The 14,493-nt window shown below is 45.6% G+C and overlaps 1 protein-coding gene across 2 annotated transcripts in view; it reads right to left on the reverse strand.

Annotated features, from left to right (window-relative positions):
- Window positions 1-1,324: 1,324 nt before the first annotated feature.
- Window positions 1,325-14,493, reverse strand: part of ACAP3 (ArfGAP with coiled-coil, ankyrin repeat and PH domains 3) — a 116,078-nt gene continuing 102,909 nt past the window's right edge. The window contains exon 26 of one of the 2 annotated variants that reach the window (XM_081954925.1): window positions 1,325-4,275. In XM_081954925.1, coding sequence (XP_081811051.1) covers window positions 4,169-4,275 — 107 coding nt within the window. In that variant the 3' untranslated portion in view covers window positions 1,325-4,168. The remainder of the gene's footprint in view (window positions 4,276-14,493) is intronic. The other variant, XM_081954926.1, reaches the window with a different exon arrangement.

Below are 14,493 nucleotides of genomic sequence, written 5' to 3' on the forward strand. Positions count from 1 at the left end.
CCACAAGTCCATCCCATGGTCCAATCCCCCACTGCCACGCTGGCAGCTTCCACCCATCCAGTTCCGGTCAGGTGCAGAGGTGCAAAGACAAAAGGATGACCTTGGCTTTCAAGAAAGAATGTTGTTATGGCTACGTCTCAATCAAACTCCTACAATCAGTGCTGTTGTAATGGCACTGATTGCAGGAGTTAGATGCTTTGAATGGTCACTAAACAAATTGTTGCAGGTCGAGGACTAGCTGTATCACGTATAAACAAATACGCAACCCGTATCACATCAGATCTCTGTAGCCTCATAGGTAGACGCACACACACACATCCTCTTTGCTGGTTGAGAAAGACGGAGAGATAAGGTATAAAAAAAAAAACAGCTGAAAAGGTAACCCGCGACTTACGACCATTCGTTGAATGACCGTTCCGAGTTACAATGGCACTGAAAAAAATGACCGACAATCGATCCCCGCTTTTACAGGATTCCCACAGTCATGTGATGCCACATTTGGGGGCGCTTGGCAACCATTTCAATCCATCAGACTAGAGCTGGAAGGGACCTTGGAGGTCTTCTAGTCCAGCCCACTGCTCAAGCAGGAGACCCCAGACCATTTCAGACAGGTGGCTGTCCAGTTTTTTCTTTAAAAAAACCCCAGTGATGGAGCTCCCCGCAACTTAATTGTCCTCATCGTTAGGAAGTTTCTCCTTCATTCCGGGTTGCTTCTCTCCTTGGTTAGTTTCCATCCATTGGAAACATTTACAATGGTTGCAGCGTCCGTGTGTGTGTTATCTGATCGCCGTTTGCAGCATTCCCCGCCGGCAAAGTCCATTAAGCAAGTGGGATTTGCTTAATGACACGATTCACTTAACAACTGTATTCACTTAACAATTTCCTTTAAGAGTCGCAGCAAAAAAAAAAAAAGGTCACACAATTGGTCGCAACTCTCTTAACAACCACCTTACATCACAACATAAATCCCAGTTTTGGTTGTGGTTGTCAGTCGACAATTGCCTGAACGTACTTCTGTTGCAGCGTGTAATTTCTAGGCATGGACCTTTTTTTTGTTAAAGCATCAGAAACTCAGAAACGTCTTAGAAGTCTGCAATTAATCCCTCCCTAACATATAATTTAATAGCATTACTAAGAAAGCAGAAGTATAAACATTTCAAAGGGAAATATATTTTGGCTTCTTAACCTTGGGACACAAAGTACTTGTTCTAGCTTACCAAAACAAAAAAAACCAACTGTTCTCAATAAATTTCATCCTATAAAATACAGTGTGACATAATTTCTCACCAATTTAAAAAAAGAAAAAACCAGAAAAAAAAATTACAAGGAAACTATAGTTTGGAAGGAAAATGTCTCCCAAGTTTATTTATACTCTTGTAAATAAGGCATTGCTGTCCATCTCTCCCACTCTCCCCCTTCCAAGATTTTACAAATACTTATATTTTGCTTGGAGATATATTACATTTTTAGCATATTAAACCAGGACTTCTATACACACTAAGAAATTAAGCAAGAAGGGGTCTGTACCAGTACAAACTCTTCCCAATAACCTTTAAAAAAAAAAACACAAAACCATGAAACGATATGAGTTTTTATAAAAAAATAACACTTTCCATCAATTCTTGTAGTTTAAAAAAAAGAGAGAGAGAAGGAAGAAAAGAATATTATCAATATGTTTTAGCAAGCCATGGTGTGAAGACGGTACATTTAACAGATTATGGCTAAGAGAGCCGAGCCAGCGGTCTCCATTCCCCTCGATATTCCAAGAATAAGGCTGTTATCGAGTGCTCTGGTGCATAAATTGAAATTCAAATCCCCATAATCAAAACTTCAGATTTCACCAAAGAAGTTCTATTTTGCCAAGCAAAGGAGTTTGTTTCTGGAAGACATTGCCTTAACGTTTCTCTTTCCAGTTTTTAAAAAGACAGAAATCTGATAATGACTTACCGTATTTTCCGGAGTATAAAAGGTTTTGAAGAGGCAAATTAAAAAAAAAAAGTTTTTGCTCTCTGCAAACTTCCCAAAAACAGCCAGTTCTTCGCGAAAACAGGCCTGTTTCCTTTCCCCAAAAAAGGGCATAATAGCCTTTAGGAGGCTTGTAGAGTGTTCCGGGGGGGGGGCAAAAACGAGCCAAAAACGGCCCATTTTTTTGCGAAAACGGGCCCGTTTGTTGTCAAAAAAAGGGCATTAGGAAGCTTATAGAGTGCTCCTGAGGGCTGGGGGGCACAATTGAGCAAATAACAGCCCGGTTTTTGCTCATTTCTGCCCTCCCCAACCCCCAGGAGCTCTCTGAAAGCCTCCTACAGGCTCTTCATGGCCATTTTGGTGAAGCAGGCGGGGTTTCGGGAGGCAAAGAAATGCTGCATTCGGTGTATAAGACGCACCCAGATTTTCAGCCTCTTTTTTTTAAGGAAAAAGTTGCGTCTTATACTCCGAAAAATACGGTAATCTGCAGGCATGCGCAGAAGCAAAAAAACAAGATGGCACTGCCGATAGAACCGGTTCAGGGGCATGGCAAGCTGAGTTACTACTTACTCGGCCGAACCAGTTGGAAGCCACCTCTGCTGTGATGCCTCTGCTGGCCAAAATGGTCCCCCCATGGCCCATTTTCGGCCTCCCTGTCCTCCTGCAGCCGTGGCCTGTTTTTGGCCAGCAGAGTGCTGCAGGAGGCCAGGGAGGCTGAAAATGGGCCACGCGGGGACCTCATGGGGCCTCCCCGCCCCTGTTTTGGCCGGCCGGGTGCTACAGGAGGTGTCCGTCTAACCCAGTGGGTCTCAACCTTCCTAATGCCGCCACCCTTTAATACAGTTCCTCATGTTGTGGTGACCCCCCCCAACCATAAAATTATTTTACATTTTCCATTTTTTTAAAAAAAAATATGTGTTTTCCGATGGTCTTAGGCAACCCCTTTGAAAGGGTCGTTCGACCCCCAAAGGGGTCCCGACCCACAGGTTGAGAACCACTGGTCTAACCCCACTCCGCCGGCCCGCAGAGGAGAACTGGAATGCTGATCCGGCCCTCAAAGAAATCCAGTGTGAGACCCCCTGATCTGGGACTACGTTCTCCTCTGCCAACAAGTCAGCCAGCTTTCGAATTCCACATCCATCAATGTTTTTTTTTCCCCCAACCACAGCCTCTCCAACTATTCATCCCCATCCATTCCGAAAGAAAAGGTAGGACCCCAAATTGTCTGAATTACACTTCATACTAATGCAGCTGCCCTTGGGATTTGTCCCATCGAACTGTATTTAATTTAATAAGCTAAATCATGGTCTTGAACCCCTGATGAGCCAAGACTACTGTGTCTCCCCCGAAAATAAAACAGGATCTTATTTTCTTCGGACTCCCAAAATAAGCGCTTGGCCTTATTTTCGGGGAGGTCTTATTATTTTTGAGGTGCAGGAGGCCCCTTAACCTCGGCCCGTGGCCCGCGGATCAGTTCTGTCTCTGTTTCTGGCACACTTTTGCCAGCCATAGCATCGCTGGGCCTGCCGCTCTTTTTGCAGCCGCCACTAAGAGAAGGGGCGCGGGAACTAGGATTTGCGGGAGCAGCTTCCGCTAGGCTGTTCCACCTGGATGGCAGGTCCATGCATGACACGTGGGGCTTGTTCCCCCCTTGCCCCCTCCCCAAATTGGGACCAGCTGCGCATGCGGTTAAATGTTTTTGGGGAGGGCTTATTTTCAGGGGAGGGCTTATTTTAGCGCATGTGCTCAAAAACCCAATTGGGCTTATTATCCAGGGAGGGCTTATTTTTGGGGAAACAGGGTAGTAATAGATGGGAATACTGTCAGACAGCCTTGTTTGTCTTATGTTTGCAACTGGCAACCAGCTGCCAGCAGCTAGCAAAGAACCCCCTGGCCAGCAAGAAGGAACACAATAGAATGTGTTAACCACTATGTGGCTAATCATTCTGGCAGATGTATTTGCAAAGACGCGCCATTTTGTTCCGAAAGTCTAGGGAACGGCGGGAAAAAAACAACTCCTTGCGGGAGGCGCGTCGCAAGCGGTATCCATTTCGGAGGATGGGTAGAAGCGTCGCATCTCGGATAGCCCCAGCTCTTCACAAGTTGTCCCTCCTTGTGTTTGTGTGTTTTGTCACACAGGACCCCTCGTCTCTCAGTCCCTCCTTTGAGGCAGCCATGCAGAAGTCGACGCCGGAGGCGAAAGCTATCGGTAAGAAGGATGGAGATGAAGGCTACGCCGGTTGAGTTTTTCGGGATTGTTGGATGCCATGTGGGAAAAGTCTCGGAAGATGTCAAGGTATGTGGCATCTCCTGCAGGAGAAAGAAAAACACAACACTTGGCAATGATCACACCAGTTTAAGAAGAAGGTGGGTTTTCATGCACGCTGGTTTTCCTCCTGGCACATACAGCATCTCGGGTAAGCTCAGTTTCTTGGGAGAAGAAGTGGGGGAGGATGCCCGAGAATGCCGGCCATGTTCATACATCCTATTAAGCCATGATCTAATCCAGAAACCACATTGACTGGGTCTGTGCCACATGCTTTCAGATTTGGGTTAATGTCAGGATTCCAAGTAACACCTCCAACAAAAGAAGACTCCGAGGCTTGAGTTTCCTCAAAGTTCCATTTTATTAAAGGTAAAGGTTCCCCTCGCACAAATGTGCTAGTCGTTCTTGACTCAAGGGGGCGGTGCTCATTTCCATTTCAAAGCCGAAGAGCCAGCGCTGTCCGAAGACGTCTCCGTGGTCATGTGGCCGGTATGACTCAACCCCGAAGGCGCACGGAACACTGTTCCCTTCCCACCAAAGGTGGCCCCTATTTTTCTACTTGCATTTTTTACGTGCTTTCCAATGGCTAGGTTGGCAGAAGCCGGGACAAGTAACGGGAGCTCACTCCGTTACGCGGTGCTAGGGATTCGAACCGCCAAACTGCCGAACTTTCTAGGGGACTGGAGACTAAAACATATGAAGAATGGTTGCAGGAACTGGGTATGTTTAGCTTAAGAGAAAGAATGACTAGGGGAGACATGATAGCATTGTTCCAATATCTCAGGGGTTGCCACAAAGAAGAGGAAGTCAAACTATTCTCCAAGGCACCTGAGGGTAGAACAAGAAGCAATGGGTGGAAACTAATCAAGGAGAGAAGCAACGTAGAACTGAGGAGAAACTTCCTGACAGTTAGAACAATTAATCAGTGGAACAGAATTTGCCTCCAGAAGTTGTGAATGCCCCAACACTGGAAGTCTTTAAGAAGATGTTGGATAGCTATTTGTCTGAAACGGTATAGGATTTCCTGCCTAGGCAGGGGGTTGGACTAGAAGACCTCCAAGGTCCCTTCCAACTCTGCTATTGTGTTGTGTTGTATTGTATTTATTTCTGACCAGCAAGATGAGCGTCTTAGCCACTGAGCCACCGCATGCATTTTATTAGAGATGTCATACTGACACACCTGGGAAAACCGGAATCTGAAAGCTCCACTCTGTTATTCTATTCTATTCTACACATCGCAGCCTCTTTTCGACTTGTAGTTCGGAGCAGAAGCACCTGGTTGGAAACGGACGGATTTGAGCAGGCCGGCTCTGCGACCCATTAGAGAGCAGGAGCGAAAGAAAAGCAAATCTAATGGAGTGAGACTTTTGAAAGTTTTTAAGTGCAGCCAGGCACCACGCAGGAAAGAACGCAGTTGCAGTTTCCGCAGCAAGAAGATGAAATTGGCCGAAAGAGATAACTAACTAGATGCTTATATTAAATGTCAGACAGGGTTTCAGAGAAAGCTAGATATATCTCTTTTTGTTGCTCTCTACCAGTGGTGAAATCCTCCCGGTTTGGCCCGGTTTGGCTGAACCAGTTGTCGTTGGTTCTGCGAACTGCTAGCAAAAAAAACAAAAACCTTCAGAGGATCAAGTAAATAGGCAGTAAAAAAATGCTTTCTTCCCTGCCTATTTGCCCGAACTGGCAGGCAAAAAAAAAAAAAAGCTTTAAAAAGTGAAAAAGAGTTGGCCATGTCCAACTCTCAGGGGTTGCCCCAAAGAAGAGGGAGTCAAACTGTTCTCCAAGGCACCTGAGGGTAGAACAAGAAGCAATGGGTGGAAACTAATCAAGGAGAGAAGCAACTTAGAACTGAAGAGAAACTTCCTGAGAGTTAGAACAATTAATCAGTGGAACAGAAATTGCCTCCAGAAGTTGTGAATGCCCCAACACTGGAAGTCTTTAAGAAGATGTTGGATAGCCATTTGTCTGAAGAGGTGTAAGGTTTCCTGCCTAGGCAGGGGGTTGGACTAGAAGGCCTCCAAGGCCCCTTCCAACTCTGCTATTGTATTGTATTGTATTGTATACCCAATCACATGACCCTTCCCTCCACCAAACCACGGCCACAGAACCGGTGGGTAAAAAAAAAAAAAAGATTTCCCCACTGCTCTCTACCCAGCAGCGATCAGCCGGGAGGCATCAGATAATCGAAAAGCATCGTCATCCTTAAACCTGGCTCTAAGAATCGCCACCAATCCTTCCAACTTAAATCTTTACACACACACACACACACACACACACACACACACACACCAGACTGTGGAGAAACTCCTCCTGTTATTTTCAGGTTAACGACAGCAGGAGCTTCGGTTCACACCGAAGTCCGAAGGTGTTATGCGGTGTCTTGGCTGCTATCGCAAGTAGGAACACGTTCCTTTTCACGTTATGCCAGGGTGTAAGTTATTTCCATTTGTGTGACTGGTTTGAGCAGAAAGGGAGACAGGCAGGTCAAGTTCTTAATCGTAACCTTATTAAGGGCCAGGGCATTAAAAAGGCCGCCAACGGAGCAGGGGAATATATGTTTTTCTTCTTTTGAAGTCATTCTAGGCCCCGTTATAAGCGGCTTCCGATGGCCGCTTCCTGCTAGCCCACTTTGCAAACCATCTTAGCTTTGAGCTTTCAACCCAAGGCTCATCCCGATTCTCCAAAGCACCTGAGGGCAGGACAAGAAGCAATGGGTGGAAACTAATCAAGGAGAGAAGCAACCTAGAACTAAGGAGAAACTACCTAACCATGAAGACAGTTAACCAGTGGAACAGCTTGCCACCAGAAGTTGTGGGTGGTCCCCATCGCTGGAGGCTTTTAAAGAAGAGATTGGATATCCATTTGTCTGAAGTGGTGTAGGGTTTCCTTCCTGAGCAAGGGGTTGGACTAGAAGACCTCCAAGGTCCCTTCCAACTCTGTTATTCTACTTCTATTCAATTGCCATCTGCAGCTTGCTTGCAAATGGGAGTTTTTTTGGCCTGAATTGTTATCTGTGTCTTATTATCTCTGGGGAAGCTGGCAGGATGAAAGAGCAGGAGAGGCGAAGTGCTATTCCCCCCCCCACTCCTTTGAAGTATAGCCCCCATCATATCCACAGCTGATTCCTTAGCGGATAAAGCCGGTATGTACTTCTCCGTTGGCACGTTTAAGCCAACAGCCCAACCTTTTGACCTAGTGCCCCTATTATTATTATTTTTGAAAGCGGGCCGTAAACAGCGGGACTGTGGCTAGGTGAGATGCGCTGTGGGTCACACTGCAGTCCTGCCTGATTTTGGAAGATAACGGTTCCCGAAGACTTAAGAACTCTTCCCTGGAATTTCATCTGAATCCCAGCCTAGTTTTGGAATGCAATTGTAGCCAATTCCAGGCTAAATAATTCCCTTTTTCACAGATCGGAATGGGACCCTTGAGCTTCACTCTGGGTGCAGTTTCCTTAGCAGCATTGAATAATTTTGCCCTTGGGGGTCCCTGGGAGGTTTTCTTGGCTGCCCAGTCTAGCCTGTATCCCAGGCCACACGTACATCTCCCCCACCCCCCCCAAGGACTAGGGGCAACATGATAACAGTCTTCTAATACCCCAGGGGCTGCCCCCAAAAAGAGGGAGTCAAGCTATTCTCCAAAGCACCTGAAGGCAGGACAAGAAGCAATGGGTGGAAACTCATCAAGGAGAGAAGCAAATTAGAACTAAGGAGAAATTTCCAGACAGTGAGGACAATTAACCAGTGGAACAGCTTGTCACCAGAAGTTGTGGGTGGTCCCCATCACTGGAAGTTTTTAAGAAGAGGTTGGATATCCATTTGTCTGAAGTGGTGTAGGATTTCCTGCCTAAGTAGAGGGTTGGACTAGAAGACCACCAGGGTCCCTTCCAACTGTGATTCTATTCTATTCTATTCTATTCTATTCTATTCTATTCTATTCTATTCTATTCTATTCTGTCAAACACCACTGGTTTCTAACCCTCTTTAGCTTCCAAGTCCAGCCAAGGTGGATTCTGGACATTTTGCTTAGATGACCTTAAAACGGATGGGAAGAGTCAAAACCCTCCATCTTTATGGAAGTCACTCCAGGAAGCAGGAGCTTCCCAGAAATCTCTGGTGGCAATCATTGATGCTATGCAATATTTAGAAATAAGTTCGCCAAGGCTCACGTCTCCAGCTGCAATTTAGGTGGACCTCTTCATCGAATTAAAGCAAATAATAATTGCTGGAGACAACAATAGAAAAGACAACTTAAATAATTCCAGTGGGGTGCTTTAAAAAACTCCATTAAGACCCAAGCCTCTCTCTGCTTCATCACTAATGCCCATTTAAATTAAAGGTAAAGGTTCCCCTTGCACATATGTGCTAGTCGTTCCTGACTCTAGGGGGCGGTGCTCATCGCTGTTTCAAAGCCAAAGAGCCAGCACTGTCCAAAGACTTCTCCGTGGTCATGTTGCCGGCATGACTGAATGCCGAAGGCCCACAGAACGCTGTTCCCTTCCCACCAAATGTGGTCCCTATTTTTCTACTTGCATTCGTTACGTGCTTTCGAAATGCCAGGTTGGCAGAAGCTGGGACAAGGCACGGGAGCTCACTCCCTTACAGGATTCGAACCGCCGACCTTTCTGATCGACAAGCCCAGCTTCTTAGCCGCTGAGCCAACGCGTCCCATTTACATTGTGGCTAATGCCAATCTTTTTTTGGCGGCGGGGGTGGAGGGGATTTTCCAAAGCTTGAGCGTTAATATGCAGGTGTAGTAAGGTAGAGGGAGGAAGTGAGAGAGATTGCAAAATAAAGACCAAGATGCAAGAAGAAGAGGAGATAAAAGCGTTTACTCTAGATTTTTATTAACAGTGTTTCAAGAGACAATAGAAGGAAGAAGAGGAAGGAAGTAAGACATCAGAGCATCAGATATTTTTTTTTAAAATCTCTCCCCCTGTCCCCGCCCGCCCCCCCTTCTGGCTTTTTTTTCTCTGTAGGTGCCAAACTTTTTCTTCCCTTGCTGTTAAAAAAATCATACAAAGATAAACAACGTACAGAGAATCCCACTTCCAAAGCAGCACTCAGCAGACAGACCAGGTGGGGCCATAAAAGGCAGGATGATAGGAAGTTATAAGAGGTCGGCGGGAGGGGGGGGGTTGTTTGTTTTGTTTTGTTTCTCCCCCCCCCTCCCGCAAGAAAGAGGAGGAAAATAAAAAATAAAATTTTAAAAAAGGAACCTGTATTACAAAGACTGTCCTCAAAGCAAGAGATAAGAAGGAGGGATTAAGATGCAGGAATGTATTTACAGTTTCTCAACCCACCGTTTCTGGAACTTGAAAAACTACCGTGTTTCCCCGAAAATAAGACAGGGTCTTATTTTCTTTTGATACCTCTCCCCCCCCGAAGTAAGCGCTTGGCCTTACTTTCGGGGAGGGTCTTATTATTGGTGCAGGAGGCGGCGAGCGTAGTCACTTCATGGCTGCTGCTGTGTCGCAATATTTTGGGGTAGGGCTTATTTTAGTGCAAAAGCCCGATTGGGCTTATTATCCAGGGAGGTCTTATTTTTGGGGAAAACAGGGTAGAGCAAAGCATTTGTTGGCTTTCAGAGGTTTCTGTACATCCAGCTGAAACAGGTGGCCACTTCCGGTATGCAAGGATGGAAAGCTGCACGGGAAAAGTTCCCTTCCATCCATCCCTCTCCACTGGGTTATCCCACTAAGCGACTATTTTTCTCCCAAGCCACGAGGGGTTATTCCCACAGGCTCCCCTGGTATTGAAGACAGCAAGGGCGATCAAGCGATTTGGCTGAATATAGAAAACTCCTAGCTCAAAGGGGAGAAGAAAAAAAAAACAAGAACTACCCCTCCACTCCACATCTCCCTCTCCCCTTTTTATTTAATTCAGTGCTGTTGAAATAGGAAGTGTAGGGACCCCTGCCTTGGGGAAGGGCCAGGATTCAAGATGGCGCTCTAACTTTTTTATAATACAAAAATGTCTTCCTTTTTTTTTTTTCTAGTACAAAAATAAATACGTTTTCCTCGAGGCGAGGATGCCCAGCGTTGCAGCAAACATCCAGGTGTCACTTCCCTTCGTTCCGAAAGAAAGAATTTGGGCACAACTCCGTGGGTCTCTGATCAGGTTTAAACCCGATGCCGTCCCACGGGGGTTTACCGTACTGTACTGGTTAAAGGCAGCGCTTCTCAACTTTCAGCCATTTTAAGACAGGTGGACTTCAACTCCCAGAATCCCCCAGCCAGCCAGCCATGGTTGGCTGGAGAATTCTGGGACTTCAACTCCACCTGTCTTAAAAGTGTCCAAGTTTGAGAAACGTGGGTTAAGGCACAGGACAATGAGTAGGAAGCAGAGGTGGGTTCCGGCCGCCATTACTACCGGTTCGGTGCCTAAATTTTTTTGCGCATTTGCACTTAATACGATCAACATTAAAAAAGAAATAAAGACTACCTTTTTTCAATGAAGATTGTCCTGCTCATGTGCAGAACAGAAAATCAAGATGGCGCCACCAAATATAGAAATGGAACGTTCACATGGCCGCTAGAGTTACTACCTATTCAGCGGAACGAGATCCGAATAGGTAGGAGCCCACCTCTGGTAGGAAGACCCCCAGTTCACATTCATTCACAGCTGTGGAAGCACCTCTAGGGCCAGCCATAGTCCCTCTCTTGGTCCAGAAGTTATGGGGAAAACCAGGAATCGGGCGTGAGTCGAACTTGCTGCCTTGAGCTCCCCGAGGACAGGCAGGATCTAAATCGAATGAAGAAATCCCTAAATGATCTCAGCGTTAAGGTTTGCATCCCGTAGGACGCGCAAAGTGAAAAGGTGCCAGGTCTGACTCAACCAGACTCCTTCCCCTGCTTCGGGGTGGGAAAGTGGATTGCAGCACTTCCTATTTCTCAGGTAGCTCGATTCCTGGTTCCCCCCCCCCCAGGGAGGGAAATAACTTTTCCCAGCTTGCATCACTATGGATGTTGGGAGCCAAGGTGTTGCAAAGCAAAGGAGAAACTCGCTGGTTGGGTTCTCCTTTATTTTCTTCCTTGCAACACTCCCACATTCCACAGCTGTCTGCTCCTGCCCTCTAGTGATGCAGTTGTGTACTGCAAGCAGGGAAAGTGAAATTGAGGCAAATATTTAGAATATTCTATTCTAAAGTGAGGACTGGGGGAAAACATAGGGTCCAATTATCTGACTCAGGGCATCTTTCCAAACGGAAGCGATACTGTGAGTTTCACATCTCATCTGCTTTGTGCAGACCTAAAATAAAACAGGCTCTTATTTTCTCCCCCCCCCCCCAAAAAAATAAGCACTTGGCCTTATTTTTGGGGAGGTCTTGTTATTTTTGAAGCACAGGAGGTGGTGAGCGTGGTCACCTCATGGCTGCTGCTGTGTTGCAATACTTTCAGGGAGGGCTTATTTTGGGGGGAGGGCTTATTTTAGCGCATGCGCTCAAAATATTACCCAGGGAGGTCTTAGTTTTGGGGGAGGGCTTATTTTAGCGCATGCGCTCAAAATATTATCCAGGGAGGTCTTATTTTCAGGGTGGTCTTCTTATTTTTGAGGTGCAGGAGGCGGCGAGCGTGGTCACCTCATGGCTGCTGATGTGTTGCAATATTTTCAGGGGGAGGGCTTATTTTAATGCATGGGCTCAAAAGCCCAATTGGGTTTATTATCCAGGGAGGTCTTATTTTCAGGGAAACAGGGTAGGATTGTGGCATGTGAGAAGTCAGTCTTATGGGCAAAGCATTCCTGGGTACCCGGAATTCCTATGGAAACAGCACTCAGCCTATTCACAACTTTCCAAACCTCAAGGGTTGTTTTCTCATTGTTTTCCCTGCACGGCTGCAATTTTCTCTCCAAACTTACATCACGACCACCTGTCCCAGTGGACAATGCACAGCCACTATAGAGCCACTTAAGCCGTGCGCCGACAAATTTCAGCACGGCTCCGATCCTACTTCGTTTCAAAGGATGAAAACCAATCCAGCAGATTTTTGGAAACTGTAGCGATGCATTTCATCCCTGGTACCCCAAGGCTTTATACCAAAGCCAAAGTTTCAAGAAAATATACATATTGGTGTAGTTATAAAAGAAAAAAGAGACATTGCGATCTCCGGAACTTAAAATATGTTGCTCACTTAGCTATCGTCAGAGTGTAAAAACTACCATTAAAGAGATATCTGCCTTTGTACACTATTAATCAATTAAACCATTGCGCACATGATAGGCACGTGATAGACAGATGGGAGGTGGGTAGATGGGCCTATCACACGCGCAATGGTCTAATTGATTAATGGTGTATAAAGGCAGATATCTCTTTAATGGTAGTTTTTACACTCTGACGATGTTAACAGAGGCTAATGAAAGCTAAGTGAGCAACAAATTTTAAGTTCCGGAGATTGCAATATCTGTTTCTTCTTTTATATATATGAGAAGGAATGAAACAAATTGACTGGTTATTATTTCTTTTGGTAAAAGATAACACTCCCTAGCCACTGTACAAAAGAGGGGGGAAAAAATTCCTGACATTAAACACATCAAAAAAGGATACTGAATGTGGGGTGGGCGGAAGAAAATAAATAAAAAATACTTGCAATGGTCCACCCAGGCATCTTTAGTAATAAATTAAATATTTAACAATGTCACCCATTTTAAAAAGACGGCACGTAAACTCATAATAAAAAGAACGTTAAAAATCTTTTTTTAAAAAAAAAGAGAGAGAGAGAGAGAGAGAGAGAACCCAATACTGTTAAATAGGAAAAAAAGTGCACAAAGTCAATTTTATACATTGCATCTAGAGAAAGTACATCTTAAAATACATAAATCACCATGACAGAAGAGCAGAGACCAATTCCTGCCTTAGGATAGAGTGGAGGGCCCGGAAGTGGGCATCCGTAATGGGCCTCTCTCTTTTGCTCGTGCTATTTTCTGTCCTCGTTCGCCTTTCTACAGCCAGGCCCTTTCTGGCCAACCTCAAACATGTGTTCCACCCCGAAACAAGAGAGAAAGACAACCAGGCCAACCACAGCACAGTTTCATACACCATAGACATTTTCATTTCTGGAGGATCTCAAACTGGTTTCCACCATTTCCCCCGTTCGTGGGCGCAATCACTCCCAAAGAGAGTTTGCCAGACGAACGGAGCTAAGACCAGAATTGAACTCGGTGAAATATCATGGCTGCTGGCCCCGGGACCTGCCTCCTCCAAGAACCTTGGGAATTGCAACCGGATGAGGTTGGACGAGAAGGGACGTCTGGTCATGTAGAAGTTTCAAACGAGGATCGCCGCAAGATTGGAAGAATTGGTTTTGGGCAGGTAGTAGAAAATGAAATGATTGAGGAAAAACAAGAACATCGTTAGTAGGAATAGACGTCCTTGTAACTGATGGGCAACTTAGTCCCCCTCTTGGTTGGTTGGTTGGTTGGCTTAAAATACCAAGGACATCTCTCCTCATTGGTCATCTCTGATTTGTGATCCTTTCATAATACCATGCGATAGCTGTTCATCCCGAGGCATTATTACATTTGCTTGTTGAAAGGATAGAGGAAATGCTGCTTTTCACCCAGAATGGTACCTCTGGTTAAAAAAATCCCTCGTCTTCCTTCCAATTTCCTTAGCAGAGGACACACCGGTCGTTGAGAAATGGCAAAATTCCCCTTCCGCTGGAAAAGAAAGGCACCTCAACATCTGGATTAATTTAGTTTGGCTTGGTGGTCTTGGCTGTCATCTTCGGAGCCCCGTCCATTTCCGTTTCCTGCTTAAAAGCACTTCGCAGGTGTAATGGTTTCCAGTTTGCTCGAAACGTGGGCTCCGCACTACATCTCACCATCCCAAAAATTCACGTTGTCAATTTCAGCGTTTTTTTTTTTTGTTTCTAAAAGGGGGCCTAAGTGCCCCGTGAGACTTTTTTTGGGGGGGGGGGAGATCTCCAAAGGCATTGGGACAGCCTAATCCAGGAGATGAGAAATATAACCCCTTTTTTAAAATTGCATCTAAGTGTGATTGGGTAAAGAATGCGTCTGAATATTTCCACTTGGTTCTACGTATTCAGCTGGAACGGAGCGGAATCTGACCTTGTAGATAGACCAGAAGATCTCAAATGACTTGGAATCGGGGGAATAAGAAGAATCGAGAGAGGGGGAAATAAATAGCAGGAGATGGGAGAAACCAAGAATTCATGAGCAACGTATCAAATGCGGCAAAAAGCATGAAGAGGCGCTTGGATGGAAGACTGAATGAACACGTGCTTGTAAAGAATGTTTTCT

The sequence above is a fragment of the Natrix helvetica genome, assembly GCF_964273705.1.
Source record: "Natrix helvetica genome assembly, chromosome: 5".
Classification (NCBI taxonomy): domain Eukaryota; kingdom Metazoa; phylum Chordata; class Lepidosauria; order Squamata; family Natricidae; genus Natrix; species Natrix helvetica.